Source organism: Xyrauchen texanus, chromosome 27 (assembly GCF_025860055.1).
Source record: "Xyrauchen texanus isolate HMW12.3.18 chromosome 27, RBS_HiC_50CHRs, whole genome shotgun sequence".
Taxonomy (NCBI): Eukaryota; Metazoa; Chordata; class Actinopteri; order Cypriniformes; family Catostomidae; genus Xyrauchen; species Xyrauchen texanus.
The window spans coordinates 28,185,008-28,202,737 of record NC_068302.1 but is presented as its reverse complement, the minus strand read 5'-3'; the positions used below and the strand labels follow the sequence as shown (position 1 = coordinate 28,202,737).

General features: G+C 38.2%; 1 protein-coding gene across 2 annotated transcripts in view; it reads left to right on the top strand.

Annotated features, from left to right (window-relative positions):
• Window positions 1-17,730, top strand: part of LOC127620774 (nuclear factor 1 C-type-like) — a 150,285-nt gene that overhangs the window by 98,576 nt on the left and 33,979 nt on the right. For both annotated transcript variants that reach the window (XM_052094006.1, XM_052094005.1), the window contains exons 3-7: window positions 3,475-3,546; window positions 4,383-4,457; window positions 8,815-8,938; window positions 10,818-10,942; window positions 17,384-17,494. In XM_052094006.1, coding sequence (XP_051949966.1) covers window positions 3,475-3,546; window positions 4,383-4,457; window positions 8,815-8,938; window positions 10,818-10,942; window positions 17,384-17,494 — 507 coding nt within the window. The remainder of the gene's footprint in view (window positions 1-3,474; window positions 3,547-4,382; window positions 4,458-8,814; window positions 8,939-10,817; window positions 10,943-17,383; window positions 17,495-17,730) is intronic.

Here is a 17,730-nt window from a genome sequence, read left to right as displayed (position 1 = left end):
TCAGAAGAAATTCCTCTCTTATTTACGTATGTTGTGTATGTTATCTTAATTTTCCCCTTACAACAGTTTGACAAAGATCTAGAATATGCACAAACAGGACATATTTTTGGGTAGTATTAGGTTGTTTTGTGTATCTTTTTGGAAAATCTCTTTACAAAATGGCGTACATTTACTCTATTGGCCGAGAGAAAATGGATGTTGTTCAAGCGCATATTATTGCATCATATTTTCCATCTGCATTTCTACTTCTTTGTTCATAGGTTTATATATGAAACAATGAAATGTGGACCTCTTGGTTGAGTTCAGAAGCAATTCCTCTCTTATTTATGTTTTGGTGTCCTCAGCTTCATGGGCCCTTTTTAACACTAAGGTGTTTGTTGCCAATATCTCCCTCAAACTGACACTTTTATTTTTCCTTCCCGGTTCCTTTGGTCTGAAGGCTGCTTGCCTAGAAACCTCTGCAGCTTTTGGCAGGAATGTATAGGACATTGAAGATAATCACGGAGGAGAAAAGCTGAAAGAGAGGGGGAACTGGAGTGAGTCCCTCTGTGTAGCTGGCAAGGATAATCATCCTGGCCTGCACAAAATCACTCAATGACAGACATGTTTGTTTATGCTTTTGTGTTGGGTTATTTCGTATTTTTTATAATTTGCTGCACTTTCAAACATTGCTCCTCTGGAACGGCATCCAGACCTGTCAGTATCCATCTGTCTCCTACTGTTGTAGGCCTCTGCAATTTTTCATAATCAAAACATCAACAAGCAAATGGCCCTCCTTTGAAATGTCTGAAAAGATATGTAGGTTATGTAGGGTTTTTAATGGAATGGTTCACCATTTACTCTTTAAAAACCAGCATGACTTTTCCTTCTGTGGAACACAAAAATAGTTATTTATAATAGAATGTTCAAGCTGCTCTTTTCAGCAAGAAAGTGAATGGTGACTACAGCTGTCAAGAAAGATTTTAAAGGCAAATATCTCAGTGAATAACAACTTCAATTTCAGTATGTGAAAGTCATACAGGTTTGGAATGACATGTGATTCAAATGTTTACTTTCCATATATATTTTATGCAAACATCTAATATTTTGTGGCAGGCAAAAAATACACCAAGCAGGCACATCAAAGAACAGCCATGATATTAACGTGCTAACTGTTGAAAAAATATATATAAGTGCAGTGCTCTGGTCGAGCATCGCTGTAATGTTGGCGCTGCCTGTGTTTGTGTGTTTGCATGCGCTGTATGTGTGTCATGAGCAGTAGTTTGTGGTCGGCTTAAGAGTCCTGCAGGCCATAAAGAGTGTGAGAGTCGTAATGAAGCGTTGCATTCAGACGTGTGCAGCCGGTTGGACTCTCATCAGCTTTGAACTAGTAGTGGCGTGCAGCCCATCTGATAGGGAGCGTTCTTATTTATTTATCCAGCTTGAGCTTTTTATGGTCTTTTCTTTGAACGCCTGCCAGAGTCCTTGCGGTAACCCTGCCATTCTTTCATTCCCTGTTGAGAAAATCCTCCACTGCTTCTTGACTCAAATTTATTTTATGTGTTTATCTGCGTTTTCCTCTTACATCCATGTGGCAAAGAGCTGGAACACGCACAAATGGGAAGGTTTGATGCTAGGATTAGGTTGTTTTGTCATTATTGTGTCGCTTCAGTAAGTTTACACTTTGGCAATATAATCTTATAGTGCTCTGCCTGTGAAGAGGGTTCAATGAGATTATGCTCGGCCTTGCTAAACAAGTTGAAACGAAAGAGAATATTTGAATGGTTTTGGTGCACTTTGATATAGTGTGTTTCTCATTTACGAGGCTTATGAGCCATTTGGCAAAGCCCTTGTTGGCTATCAGAGTGCGTAATCCTGTATCAGTAACCTATGAGAACATACTGAGTATTCGCTTTCTCTCTGCTGTTTATGCAGAAACATGTTCTTATGTCAGATTACGAAAGCTATCGCTGACATGATCAACCACATCTCCAAAACTCGGAGTCTTGAATGAATGCTGCAGTGGTTTGCATATGATTGCAATAACTCAAAATATCAAAGTACATCCATAATAGAAACCGTGCATAGTTACAGAATGTTCTTTGTGTGTTTTGTATTTGCATGTCATATTTTGTATTCATAATATTTCATTATATTCATATGATTTAAGCATTGGCCAATATTAGTTTATGCATTAGTCTTGCTGTACCACATTATTATATAACAGAATTATATTGTAATTGATCAGGGTTATAGATTTTCAACCTTTACCGAACTCAGGGGCCCTAAAAATAAAAACTATATTTTCTTGGCAACATTTTATAAAAACTTTCTTAAAGAACATGTATTACATTATATGGTGTTAAACAGATCATTGAAAAGTTAGAAAGTTTGTTGAGAAGCCTATTCTCATTTATTTATTAATACCTTTCCAGAGACTACAGCAAAACATTTGCTGTAATAGCTAAACTGGCACATTTACAGAAATATTTACTATCATTTATTAAAATAAATCGTAACTGATTAAAACAAAGAAAAAGTTTAGAAAGTTCTATATATTTTATATATCTTCTTTACAGACCCCCTGGAGTGCCTTCAGGGGCCCCCAGTGGTCCACAGATCCTTGGTTGAAAACCCTGGTGAAACATAATAAAAAGTGTAATAATACCTCATTTAAAAAGCTATTAAAGGAATAGTTCACCAAATAGTTCAAAAATGTAGAATTCTCTTATCATTCACCCTCATTCCATCCTAGATATGTATGACTTTCATTATTCTGCAGAACACAAAAGATTTAAAAGAATATCTCAGCTCTGTAGGTCCATACAATGCAAGTGAATGAGCACCAAAACTCTGAAGCTCCAAAAAGCACATATAGTCAGTGGTTAAATTTATATCTTCAGAAGCGATATGATAGGTGGGGTTGAGAAACAGACAAATATATCCTCCCTGCCCAGTAGGTGGCGATATGCATGAAAAATGTTTAATTGCCAAAAACAAAAGAAGAATGTGAAAGTTAAGATTGATAATAAAATAGGATTCAATATTGATCTGTTTCTCACCCAGACCTATCATAACGCAAGATGATATGAGAAGATATCAGAAGATATGGATTGAACCACTGGAGTCCTATGGATTACTTTTAAGCTGATTTTATGTTGTTTTGGAGCTTTCAAATTTTGGTACCCATTCACTTGCTTTGTGAAATATTCTTCTAAAAATCTTCATTTGTGTTCAGCAGAAGAAAGTCATTAACATCTGTGATAGCATGAGGGTGAGTATATGATGAGAGATTTAACATTTTTGTTTGAGCTATCCCTTTAATTAACTATTGTGTGTTTGGGATTACTGTGCAAAACTAGAACATTGACCTGAACTCTGCAGGCCCCTTGGCCTTTCTATATCTATAAAGAAAATATGCTGAGTGGGGACTTATCTCTCTCTTCCTATCTCTCTCCCTCACTCACTCACTCTCTATCTTTCTCTCTTTCTCAGAGGCAGAACAGAGCAGCAGTCCTCGCACAGGCATCGGTTCAGATCAGGAGGACAGTCGAGCAGCCACCGTGGGTAAGAGAGCACATGTGAACACACACTTACAGGATTATACTTACAACCACGCATACAGGAATACATGCAGTAAACATGCATACACTGCAGAATTTGTACAGTGCAGTGCGGTCCTGTAAGCGTTCTCTCCTGCACTATACAAACATCCTGTTTACCCAACGCAACCTACATACACAAACCCACACCCACAGACATCTCTTCCTCTCTCTCTCTGCCCAGTTTATGTCACACTCCAACCCACAGGGCTGTTTCAACAGAGCGGATCTGAAAAGGCACCAGTTTCTCTGTATCACATGTGAATAAAAGTCTGTCTCTGAAATTCACTAGATATGAGCCAAATGTTGTGTGTCTTGGACCTGGTTGGTGTCTTGGCCTGCTGACAAAAACATCTTAAACCAGCCTAAGATAGTTTACTGGTCTTAGCGCTGGTCTCTTCACTGGTTTTAGAGTGGTTTTGGGCACTTGTCAGCTGGGAAACCAACTGGCCGATCAGTTACTGTAAACTAGTTGAACAACAGCTTTGCAAGACTGGAAGACTAGATATTTTGAACAGTGTGTCAGTCTTGTCCATTTTGTGGGATGATTATGAGGATGATGGGATAGCTTGTGGTTCTTGTGGTACTTGTGTTTGTCAATATCAGTGACAACTATTTAAAATATGATCAAAACTTCCCATTTGTAATTAATTATGCCCCCAAATTCCCCTCATGTAATACATTTATACTGTATTTACATTTACTCAAATAGCAAATGCTTTTATCCAAAGATACTTGCAAATTAAAACTAAATGTAATCATTGCTCTATCATTTATTCCATGTTTTCTTTTGTTTTACAGATGCTCCAGAGTTTCAAGAGAGCTTTGTTACTTCGGGAGTCTTCAGTGTAACAGAGTTGGTGCAAGTATCAAGAAGTGAGATTCCTTCAGTTATTTTTGTAATATGCTTTTGCTGTCTTTGGGATACATGTCTATTTATCTTTTCATATCAAATAAATTACCTCAGAAATGACCAAAGAATGTCTGCTAAATATGCAACTAATTGTCTAAGTGTGTCATATCCTGAATGAAATTCAGCTTGATTTGTATTATATATGACCCACATGTCCCATTTAACACTGAGCTCTCTGTCTCACATTCGATTTGCACCAAGAAGGTCTATAATACCTGAACAATCTATTAGCCATCTCTTGCCCATTCAATTCAAAGGCAGTTGTTCGATTGGTGCAGGATCCCCTGGAATAATTAAAAAGATAAAAAATTAAAAAAATCTGCCATCTTTGCTTAAAGTTTCAGTTGGCAAAGAGGCCCTGCACACTTGTGATGGAAAGCAAAGCCCTGTTACCACATCTATTCATTCTTATGAGGTAAACAGGGAGAAATGTGCAAAAGATTAGGTATTTTAGACCTGTCAGAATTAACGCATTAACGCATGCGATTAATTTAAAAAGTTGAATTAATTAAAACGCGTTGGACATAAATGCATTTTGTCAAGAAGTATATATGGTGTCAAATTTGATGCTGAAATAAAATTTCAGCATTTTCAAATGCGAATTAATCGCAATTAACTACAAAAATATGCGATTAATCACGATTTTAAAATTGTGTCGCAATTAACCACAAAACATTATGCGATTAATCATGATTCAAAAAATTTTTGCGACTGACTGTACTACTATTTTTACAACTAAAAATATGAAGAACATCTGGGGGCCAGGGGTTGCTAAGGGAGTAATGACGCAGACTACCACCCCTGGAGTCACGAAGTTCGGAGTGACTCCAGCCAGGTCTCCTAAGCAACCAAATTGGCCCGGATATATTCTTCATATATATATATATATATATATATATATATATATATATATACACATACACTCACCTAAAGGATTATTAGGAACACCATACTAATACTGTGTTTGACCCCTTTCAGCCTTCAGAACTGCCTTAATTCTATGTGGCATTGATTCAACAAGGTGCTGAAAACATTCTTTAGAAATGTTGGCCCATATTGATAGGATAGCATCTTGCAGTTGATGGAGATTTGTGGGATGCACATCCAGGGCACGAAGCTCCTGTTCCACCACATCCCAAAGATGCTCTATTGGGTTGAGATCTGGTGACTGTGGGGGCCATTTTATTACAGTGAACTCATTGTCATGTTCAAGAAACCAATTTGAAATGATTCGAGCTTTGTGACATGGTGCATTATCCTGCTGGAAGTAGCCATCAGAGGATGGGTACATGGTGGCCATAAAGGGATGGACATGGTCAGAAACAATGCTCAGGTAGGCCGTGGCATTTAAACGATGCCCAATTGGCACTAAGGGGCCTAAAGTGTGCCAAGAAAACATCCCCCACACCATTACACCACCACCACCAGCCTGAACAGTGGTAACAAGGCATGATGGATCCATGTTCTCATTCTGTTTACGCCAAATTCTGACTCTACCATCTGAATGTCTCAACAGAAATCGAGACTCATCAGACCAGGCAACATTTTTCCAGTCTTCAACTGTCCAATTTTGGTGAGCTCTTGCAAATTGTAGCCTCTTTTTCCTATTTGTAGTGGAGATGAGTGGTACCCGGTGGGGTCTTCTGCTGTTGTAGCCCATCCGCCTCAAGGTTGTGCGTGTTGTGGCTTCACAAATGCTTTGCTGCATACCTCGGTTGTAACGAGTGGTTATTTCAGGCAAAGTTGCTCTTCTATCAGCTTGAATCAGTCGGCCCATTCTCCTCTTACCTCTAGCATCAACAAGGCATTTTCGCCCACAGGACTGCCACATACTGGATGTTTTTCCCTTTTCACACCATTCTTTGTAAACCCTAGAAATGGTTGTGCGTGAAAATCCCAGTAACTGAGCAGATTGTGAAATACTCAGACCGGCCCGTCTGGCACCAACAACCATGCCACGCTCAAAATTGCTTAAATCACCTTTCTTTCCCATTCTGACATTCAGTTTGGAGTTCAGGAGATTGTCTTGACCAGGACCACACCCCTAAATGCATTGAAGCAACTGCCATGTGATTGGTTGATTAGATAATTGCATTAATGAGAAATTGAACAGGTGTTCCTAATAATCCTTTAGGTGAGTGTGTATATATATATATATATACAACAGATATATATATATATATATATATATAGGAAAGAAAATCTGTTATACAGATTTTTGCACTTTAAACTGCATTTTTAACTAAATTATATAAATTTTTATTTTATATGACCTCCAAAAGAACAGGCACTGGCAAAACATCTGCTATGCTAGTGTTTGTGATTTATGTAAGGCTTGCAAAAATGCATAAATACTGTCAATGGAGAAACAAGCTTTTTGAAGTCAGATGGTGTAATGACGACATCTACCAGCAGGGGCTAACTGGCCACACTACCTAGCCAAACCTTGAACAATTGTTCATAAACCAGGAATCATTTACATTTCTTAGTGATTTATCAGGAATGGTCACCCCAAGCGTGACAAAACGATACACCGCTGTTTTTAAATAACAACCGAGCATGCTTGGTTCAAATGCACTCTCCTAAAATGTTTTTTCTGCTTTCTCAAGCAGCAATGGGAGGTATGATTTATTTTAGCATTTGTTCAGCCGCATATCAAACACCTGAGTATGTTGTCTTATTTTCTTCTCCTCGCACCTTAACTCTCCCCTCCCATCTCCCACACAGCCTTGTCTTTATATTAGACACATCTGAAACTTTTCACAGCTGATTCATGTCAGGTCTGACCGTACCTCTTTAGAAGGGAAGGATTGCTGCCAGTCTGTCCAACATAATGGATTGTATTTAGCTGAAATTTTTTTCTTGCTCCCAAGTTGGCTTCCTGTTGTCTGGTAATAAGATAAGTGCCCTAATGGGATTGCTGTATATTCCACCTCACACCTGTGTGTGATCACAGTGTTTTACTTATTAATAAAAGGATTGATGGATTGTGAATGAAAACATATATAAAAAAGAATCATAATTCATCTGTTAGCTGGACCGATATAAATAAAATGCCTTATTCTTTATGTTTGAATACTCTAATGTCATAGTGACAATGCATCTGTTTGAGGAAGAAACAATATGTTGTGGTTTCATGCTTGTCGACAGTGGTTTACCAATAGAGACATGAATGCTTAGAAGTACTTTTTAGTCATTTTAGACTCAAGTTCTCATTATCTGGCCCAGGAGGCTTTGGACTGACATATACAGTGTAATGTGTTTATTTTCAGACTGTTCTAATTTGAGAATGATTATGCATAAGAGACATGCTGGTTTTCTCTAAACGCCAAACCCTTTGTTGACCATTTTTCCAAGAATACGTAATTAAACCAAATAAAGTAAATGTAAGCATGACTGCATGCTTACTAGTTTTATCATCAATTTACCAGCATCCTCAAACTAGGCCAGATTTAATCCTACATAACATTGAAAATAAGAGTTCACACTTTGTTATACAAATGCATGTGGAGGGAATAGTCATACTGTACATGCTGGAACAACAGGCACATTTTTCCCACACTGTATTTGCTAATAAAACATTCAGAGATAGCTAAACACATACAATACAGCCTTGTCCAAATAGACCAACCCATCAATGTACAATCAAACACAAAGTATTGCAATTGTAGCAGAAATGTGTAAGCTCATGTAAGCATAGGCATGCAATGGCACGATATAGACCATGGTACTGAATACTGAGTACTGACTACCTGAATGACTTGTATACTATGGTAAAATTGCAAAGAATACCATGGTATTACCATTGTACCATAACATTAAAAAAAACATAAAAATACCAAGGTACATTTGTTTGCGTTTAAGCTTAAGCGTGGAATTTTTGTGCCACTAGTGTCACCAAACAGAGTTGCAAAAATAATTATTGTTTTCATAAATTGTATATCTGTTTTAATAAAATGTACAGGTTTCCTGAACTCTCCCCAAACAGATAGTCCTGCCCCAAACTCACGCCATTGGTTGAGCCAGTGTTGCTGTGTCGGGATGGTCGGGTTGCAGAGCGATGTTTTGATAACTCCACAGAGCCACAGTGTTACACTTCCTTTAGATACATTTTCCTATGAATGTCTTACTGCAGAAGCATACTAAAGTTGTCTGCATATTATGCTAGAAAAGGAAAAAAATTATTGAACATAATTTTTTTTTTTAAAACACCCACTTTAAGTTTAAACTGCAATGGTTAATTTTTTTAATGACTGACTCTTTATGTGCTTATTTTTTGTTTACTATTATGTTCTTATCATGAATTCTGTGTGGGTGCAGCACCGGTGGTGACGGGTACAGGGCCGAACTTCTCTCTCGGAGAGCTGCAAGGGCATCTTGCTTACGATTTGAATCCTTCAGGTGTAGGAATGAGAAGAACCCTACCCAGCACCTCCTCTAGTGGGTCAGTACTCTCATGCTTACTGTACACACACATGCACATTTACAAACCTGCATGCATGCATGCTCACACACACAACCACACATCTGGCTGCAGCATGCATATATCCTCTTGTCAAAGGCACTGTGTCCTTGAGCTACTTTTGACGGTGATTAAATCTAACGCGCGTGTGCATGCGTGCGTATGTGTCCAGTCCCCACAAGGATAGTTTAAATCGAAAACAGGTTAATAAATATTAAATTATGTCTTAATGAAAATTAAAAAATACAGGGGCAGATTTAGGGGTATGTTTAGGAGATATATTGTATCATTAACTCAAAACAATAGAAGTAAATGGAAAGTCACCACCATGATATGCGTGTCTGCATGCCTGCTAAAAATACCAGCATATGTTGTGTTTTGTGTGCTGGTCCCCTTCTTGGGGTGCTGGTGTCCCCACAAGGCTTTTAACTAGCTTCATTAGGAAGAGCATACTGGTTGACCAGCATTTTTTATAGGTGATAAGAATGATTATGCTGGTCCACCAGCTAGCACCAAACTAGCATAAACCAGCCAGAACCAACATAAAAATGCATGCTGGTGTAAGCTGTTCTTTTCTGCAGGAATGCATTTTTGTGATTTTAAAAAGAATGAAAAGGACACAAAAATGAAGCAACATCTGTTTGTTCAAAGCAGAATTCTCTTGGATTAAAACAAGGATTACAGCTTTATAGCATTATAGCTTTAGACAATTTTTTTGTAATGTTCCTGCCACAATAAACAGCTCTGAGTGTTCTTTTAATGTTGATTTAGCTTGCATCTTTGGCTGAAACCAATGCTGCAGGGACATCCAACCTTACTACCTCAATACCAGGAGTTACTGCGAGCGGCTACATGTAGATTTTTGTCCTCCAGCTGTTGTTTTGAGTTTGGTGGTCCTCTTTGTTGCCATGATTGAAACTGCTGCAGTTGCTGATTGGTCCAAACTAGAGTCGGTTTGGCCTACTTATCAGAACCAGGCTGAAACTGAGGAGCGAAATGAGGATGCGGCACTTGAGATTTCAGGGTGGTTAGGCAAGGCTTTGAGAGTTTCAAATGCGCCTGTTAACATCTTGCCATGATAAATGCTGGCTGTGTGAAGTGAAAAGTGAAAGACTTTGACTCTTAAAGTCACTTTGGTTGTTAAAACATTACTCTGTTTCTTTGAGCATCCCAACCAACCCACAGCAACATTAGCTCAACAAATGGGATGATTTAGGGGCAGAATTATCTGTTTGTGTGACCATTGGGGACTGTTCAAGAAACTAGTTTGTTGATGCTAGTAGTGCAGAAATTCACATTTCAGCGTTCACAATTGCTATATTTGCAGAATTAGACAGAGGGAGCCAAACACCTTTTGAGCTAAAGTTGTTAGCTTCACTGGGGGACATACCTCAGCCGAGCACAACACTGTATAAAGCCATCACAGAATTATATCCCTACATGCACCTGCGAATAATGAGTGAGTGTGTATACTGTACACAGTATATAAAGCTCCTTGTTCATGTCTGCTGTTCAGCTGAGGGCAGTTTATTTGATTTATTTGCATTTGTGGTTGGCCAAAACCCCAGTCCTGATTAATGCTTTTATTTTCCATTTAACGCACTGCAAAGCTAAAACAAAAGGAGAATGTTGGCAATCTGCTCTATGTTGCTGAGTGCTTGGGAAAAGCAGGGCTGGGGGACATCCATAAGCCATGGCCAGACAGTTTGTGAGGGTGTGTGTATTTCTGTGTGTTACACGTGAAGAATTATGTTAAATGTTTGAAGAAATGTGGTTGGAATAAACAATGCTTTTCTCCATTATTTATTCTTTCTCCCCTGCCCCCTCTCTCCCCCCTCCTATTACTCTTTTACTGACACAGAAGTAAGAGACACAAGTCAGGATCCATGGAGGACGATATAGATACCAGCCCAGGGGGCGAGTACTACACCTCTCCCAACTCGCCGGCCAGCAGTTCACGCAACTGGCCGGAGGACATGGAAGGAGGTAAGTTCAGTTTTATGAACATAGAAATTTTGAAAAGTAAAAGCAAGTAAAAAGTACTTGAGTAAAAAGTAAAAAGTACTTGAGTAAGCAAGTAAAAAGTACTTGAGAGTTTATGGGTCTATTTGCTTTTAAAGATGATTTTTTCTACATATGGTGCTGGGCACATATTAAATTAAATGACGCCTGTTGAGATCATATGACCAACCTAATATTATTCGCTTTATCTAAAAAAATCCCCTTTTTCATTTATTTCACTCACGGAATAAATTCATTATAGCTGGCTGTGATGAGTGCATTTTTACAATTACATCAGTAACTGAGTATCATTAGTTTTGTGTCAGTGCAATATAAACACAGATGCACCTTGAAGTTGCAGTTTTTTTCACCATAGCCCTGCTCTATGAATTTATTACAGTAGTAGAAGTGTATTTCAGCTATGCAGGTCCATGCAAGTGAATGGTGACCAGATATTTGAAGCTCCAAAAAGCACATAACATCATCATAAAAGTAATCCATAAGACTCAAATGGTTAAATCTCTCTTCTGAAGCGATATAATTGGTGTGGGTGTGATCAATATTTAAGGCCTTTTTCATTATAGATTCTCCACATTCACTTTCCTAAGCACTCTTGTGTTTTTGGTGATTCGCATTTTACTCTCACATATATTCGTGGAGAGTTTATTGTAAAAAGGACTTACATTTGTTATCTGTTTCTCACATCATAATGCTTCTGAAGACATGGATTAAACCACTGGACTCCAATGGATTACTTTTATGCTGCCTTTGTGATTTTTGGAGCTTCAAAAGTCTGATCAGCATTCACTTGTATAGTAAGGACCTACAGAGCTGAGATATTCTTTTGAAAATCTTTGTGTTCTGCAGAAGTAAGAAAGTCATACACATCTGGGATGAAATGAGGGTGGTTAAATGAGAAGGGAATTTTTGGGTGTACCATCCCTTTTAAACACATTGGTGATATCTCATGGTCCTCCAATTACCGATTGATCCAGCAACCTTGCATTTGCTAGTTCTGAGCCTTAACCACTACACCACCCCACTGACCCCAAGTTCCTTTTGGAGATGCTAGGAATTGAACCTAAGGTTTCATGCACTCCATCCACTGAGCTGCATCCTCTTGTGCACTTTCATCTCCATAGGCAGTTGTGGTCCTCACTTTTGAAGAATGTGAATGACAAACATATCAGGTTTTCAACTCCAGTAGAGGAAGTCTAAAATCACAGGCTTAGGGTGGAATTGGATTTGAATTTCCTTAATGTAGTGCCAAATCCTTTATTAATTCATGAACTCGCAGTTTTGTGAAAGTCTGCAGAAAGCAGTTCTGCTGTCCTCTCTGTATCTTGAAGCAGAATTTTCCAAATGTAGCACAGCGTGGCAGTAATTCCTGTACCTGCCATTTTTGTACACTCTACTGTGCTCAAGTATTTGACCTTTGACCCTCCCATTATTATGTGCAAAACTACATATTTTCAAAATCGAATAGTTAGTCAGTTGCCTGACTAATCAGTCACAAATTATCCCTTTATAATCAGGTTGGTTTTGGGTTCACCTGCCCATGGTCAGACGTGTTTCTTAGGGGGCATTTACAGAAGACATCTTGCCAAGAATTCAAACAGAATCCAGTGGTCTCAATGCAGGTTTTTAAAAGATTGACTATTTTTAATTAGACATGCTGACTGAACGACTACGGGCATCTGTGTAAATGTGGTTGTAGTGGTCTAAATGGCTTTAGTGGTTTTGTTATAAAGGGGATCATTTCAAGACGCAAACCATGGAAAGTTTGTACCATGCAAAGACATACTTCGCTGTCAGCTAATTAAAGCACTGCCTCAAAAAATATAAAAACTATAAAAAAAAAAAAAAATTTGAAAAGATTTAGATAAACTAGTTGAATTTACTAATCCACTAGTGGGTTGATGGATGACTAGTAGACCATTGGGATTCATTATCTATTCAATCACTTAATTTGTGCATAATATACATGAACATCCTTTGTGATGTGCATCTAATTAAATGACTCATGACTGGAATAAGTGGTTTGGCTGGTTAACTGCTTTGATTGTAATGTAAATCTATGTTTTTTTTTTTTGTTCTATTATAGAGAGGTTTTTTTATTTATTCGGAGGTGGCAGATGGGCATTGGGAATAACTCATGTGTTACAATGAATGCCAAAACAGAGAATGATAACTCTTGATGTTAATGCATAACAAATGAATAAAACAGGTATGAAACGTCAGTGTTTCTAAAAGAGGTTTTGACAGCCATCAACATACCATATAGGCCCTAAGCAAACACTTAAAACCGTTTTAGACAGCTCTTTTTATAATGCTGAGGAAGCTAGAGTTACTGCTGATAAAGTAGGGCATGCAGTAGGTATAGAAACCATACTGTAATCCACTTCTGAGGGTGTTTATGGGGAACGTTTTGATAAGCAATCTGTGTAGGGGGAGTTCAGTTTTTAGAAAGCATCAGAACATATGGAGAACAATGAGTCAGGAGAATTTGTGTGGTTCTTATGTGCATGTGTAGTTTTAAAGGGAAAGTTCACCTAGAAATATGAAAATGTTGTCATTGTTTACTCACCCTAATGTTCTTGCAAACCATTTGACTTGCTTTCTTCCATATAAGCCAAGAGGAGATGTTAGACCAAATGTTGAGAACTAACAGCTTCAGTGACCATTCACTCTCTTTGTAGGGAAAAAAAGATGCAATGAGAGTGAATGGTGATTGAGGCTGTCAGTCCCTAACATTCTTCCTGATCTCTCCTGTTGTGTTGCGCAGATAGTCATATGGATTTGTAACAACATTAGGCTTGGCCTTTAATGGCATACATTGTGCATTTTGTGCTGAAATATATTTTTAGTGTGTGATTTTGCTGATAGTACTTTATAATTAAGAGTCACATTTTTTATTTTTTTTAATGTCCTAAAGGAACAAAATTCATACATTTAAAATTCATGTGCAGACATAAATGTTTTAAAGGTCATACAGTTTAATATTTATTCTTTGAGAAAAGAGTGAACAAGCCTGCAAGTTTGTAGCTCCTGATCTGACTAAAACCCTCAGAGCTTATTGCGAGATGAGGAAATTGCTGAGTTTGCGTTATATGCCTTGCATAACATAGGACTTCTGTCACACCCTTGTGAATATCCATTAACCCTCCAGGCAAAACTGTTACTAAAGATCTCAGGAGACCTGCATAACCCCTCCCCACTGATCTATAACCAGCTGGCATCTGAACTCCATATATTATGAATGAAATGACAAAACTGGTCTCAGATCAGAGACTCACAATATGCACAGCTGAAGGCCCATGTGGGGGACCATCCCTACCCATCTCACTTCCTGTCTAGACATTCAGAACAAGCTTCTCTTTAGCAATCCCCCAGCTGATTTTTCAGGGTTAAGGCTTATCCCTTACCTTTACAGGTACATGTGGCTTAAAGGAATAGTTAACCCAAAAATTTTAATTCTGTTATTATATACTTATTGCATGTCGTTCTAAACCTGTTTTACTGTTTTTTCTTCCGTGGGAAACATAAGGGTTATTGAAGAATATCCTGGCCACTCATTTACATAAAATAAATTGAATGTAGACTGTGCCTGTTAAGCCTCAAAAAGTGGTCCATACTACACATCGGTGTTGGGTTACTCAAAATAAGTATTCCACTACAAATTATTAAATACTTCTCTAAAAATATACATTATTAATTATTTTACTTTTATGTTAGTTTCTAAATAACTTTTCCTAGAAACATTTTTGGTTTCATAATTCATAATGTCTGTATTTCCTACTCATTGTCGCACACCCCTCAGCTGTCACAGAAATCCTAACACACGAACATATTAATTCATATTTTAAAAGTATTATGCATATTACTTTAGCACAAGTAATGCACTTAATGTCAGTAACTGTAATCTGATTACAAGAATTTAAAATATAATGTTACATTCAGGTTTTTTTACTAAAAAGATATTTGATTAAAGGGATAGCTCATTATTTACTTACCTTTAAGAAATCACAGATGTGTATGACTTTCCTTCATTAGCAGAACAAAATAAAAAAAAATGATAAACACGTTTCAACTCTGTTTGTCGATACAATGAAAACGAATGTGTGCCATGACGCTGCTGGCTGTTTGATGGTCCAAAAGTCATATTTGGTCAGCATAAAAGTAATCCACATGACTCCAGTCGATAGGTTTGTGTAAAAAATAAATTGATAATTAAAACTTTACCAACTTTTAAAAAATGCTTCCTGCTAATAGTCGACCCATCACGTAGCTGTCATGTGACGTAAGCGCAATGGTGCGTTCATGCGAGAAGTCAGAGGCACGTGCTTTGTATACAACAGAGGAATGAACGTCACTCGAGAGTTAGGTCATTTCAAACAGAAGTACAGCTGTGGGCGGAAGCAACGATTTAAAGTTAAAAAAAAAAATAATTAGCGATTTGTTTCTTACACAATCCTATCAATTTGCTTCAGAAGACATTCATTGATCAACTGGAGTCATGTGGATTCATTTTATGCTTCCTAAATATGCCTTTAGGACTGTCAAACAGCCAGCAGCCTCACGGCACCCATTTGCTTTCATTGTATATTTGGGTTACTAATCCTGTAACTAACTATGTTGTAATCAGATACACCCAACATTGCTGCTCATGCTTAATAAATATATATATATATTTATTTGTATTTTTTTAATTCTCATTTCCCCTTTTTCTCCCCGATTTGGAATGCCCAATTCCCAATGTGCTCTAAGTCCTCGTGGTGGTGTAGTGACTCGCCTCAATCCGGGTGGCAGAGGACGAATCTCAGTTGCCTCCGCATCTGAGAACACCAACCCGCACATCTTATCACGTGGCTTGTTAAACGCGTTAACGTGGCGACATAGCGTGTATGGAGGCTTCAAGCTTTTCTCCGCGCACAACTCACCATGTGCCCCACCAAGAACGAACCACATTATAGCCACCACAAGGAGGGTACTCCATGTGACTCTACCCTCCCTAGCAATTTGTTTGGTTTCTTATGAGACCTGGTTGGAGTCACTGAGCATGCCCTGGATTCGAACTCATGACTCCAAGGGTGGTAGTCAGCAGCTTTACTCCCTGAGCTACCCAGGCCCCCATGCATAGTATTTCAAGCTTTCTGAAGTCATGCAATGGCTGAGTGAGGAACAGACTGAAATTGAAAACATTATTCATTGATAATCTTCCCCTCTAGTGTGCTGTTAACTGCTGCGACCATTGAGTTGAACTTGAGAGCCGGATCAGTCCAATTTGTTAACAAATCATTCAGAGCAGTTTTATGAACTGGATTAACATATTCAATGAAAACTTCAGGCTCGGACTTTGGAATCGGACATGGCTACTTCTCTCATGAACTCCCATAGATGTCAAGATTTTCAGTTAATAATGACATACGTTTCTGCTTTTTTCTTCACACAAAGTTGTTGTATGGCTTCAGAAGTCTTAAATGTGGTGATAGAGTTGTGTGGACCACTCTTAAGACACTTTTATGGTGCTTTCTTTGTCATTTTGGGGCTTGACTGCCTCAGTCGTCTGTCTGAAGAAAGAATGATCAGTAGACTCCTCAAAAAATTTCCCTTTTGTGTTCCACAAAGTATAAATTTTAAAAAAAAAGTAATATGGGTTTGTAACAACATGAGGGTGAATACATTGTAAATATTTTTTTTTTTTTTTAAGATCTGCAGAATTGAAATGCCACTGAAAAAACTAGCCACATTTTGTCTCACTCACTCACACTTATAAACCTCAACCAGTGGAATGAATATGTCATTTTAAAATGAGATTTTAAGGGGAATTTTATGATTTGTGTCCTTAAATGATGACACATGAACCACAACCAATATGAAAGTACAGTGAATGAAAGATCTCCACATATGATACTTTAAATACAAAGCAATTACTGGGAACTCAAGACATATATGATGCTCTTATTAGGAAAAACATCCATATAGGGAAGGTTCTAAATGTGGTATTATTATTGAGAACCCTGTAAAAATCCATATGGAGACTATATTGGATTTTACCTTAAATAACGACCATGGATCATCAGTTGTAGACTTATTTTCTTACAATCCCTCTGGTCTTGACTGAAGAAGAAAAGAAAGTCACTTGCACTCTCTGTAAAGCACTGCAGCACCAGGGTAAACATTAGTCCCCTTAGTACCACCTTGTGGTCAGTTATAGTGATTGCAAGCAGTGACTGTGAGCTGACAGAGGTAGTGAGAGTTACCACGCAGTGCTCATTAAATAGCTGACTAAGTATTCCTTTATACTCAAAAGTTTGTCCTTGTGTAGAACAATGGAGCTGAATTTGCCGTATTCTGTATAAGTAAAGTGAGCTCTCTTTCAACCCCTCCTTCACCTTTTTCGACTTTTCTCTCTCTTTCACTCAGGAATCTCCCCTACTGTTAAGAAGACAGAGATGGATAGTCCATCTCCTCAGGAGAGCTCACCACGCCTCGGCTTCACACAGCACCACAGACCTGTCATTGCCGTGCACAGCGGTGAGGGGACAGCACACACATACACATGCATGTAACATTTGTGTGTCATTAGCCAGAGGCATTTCCAGCATTGTAGGACATCCGGGGCTTAGCAATTTTATTTTCACACTAGCAACCACTTCTCTGTAGTCCAAAGCTGGTGAGAGGGTATTCTTTGAGTTTTGCTCTTGCTGGGCCTGTTTGTACAGTTCCTAAATCTTCCACTCTAGTACTATCCTCGACTAACTCATCCTCTC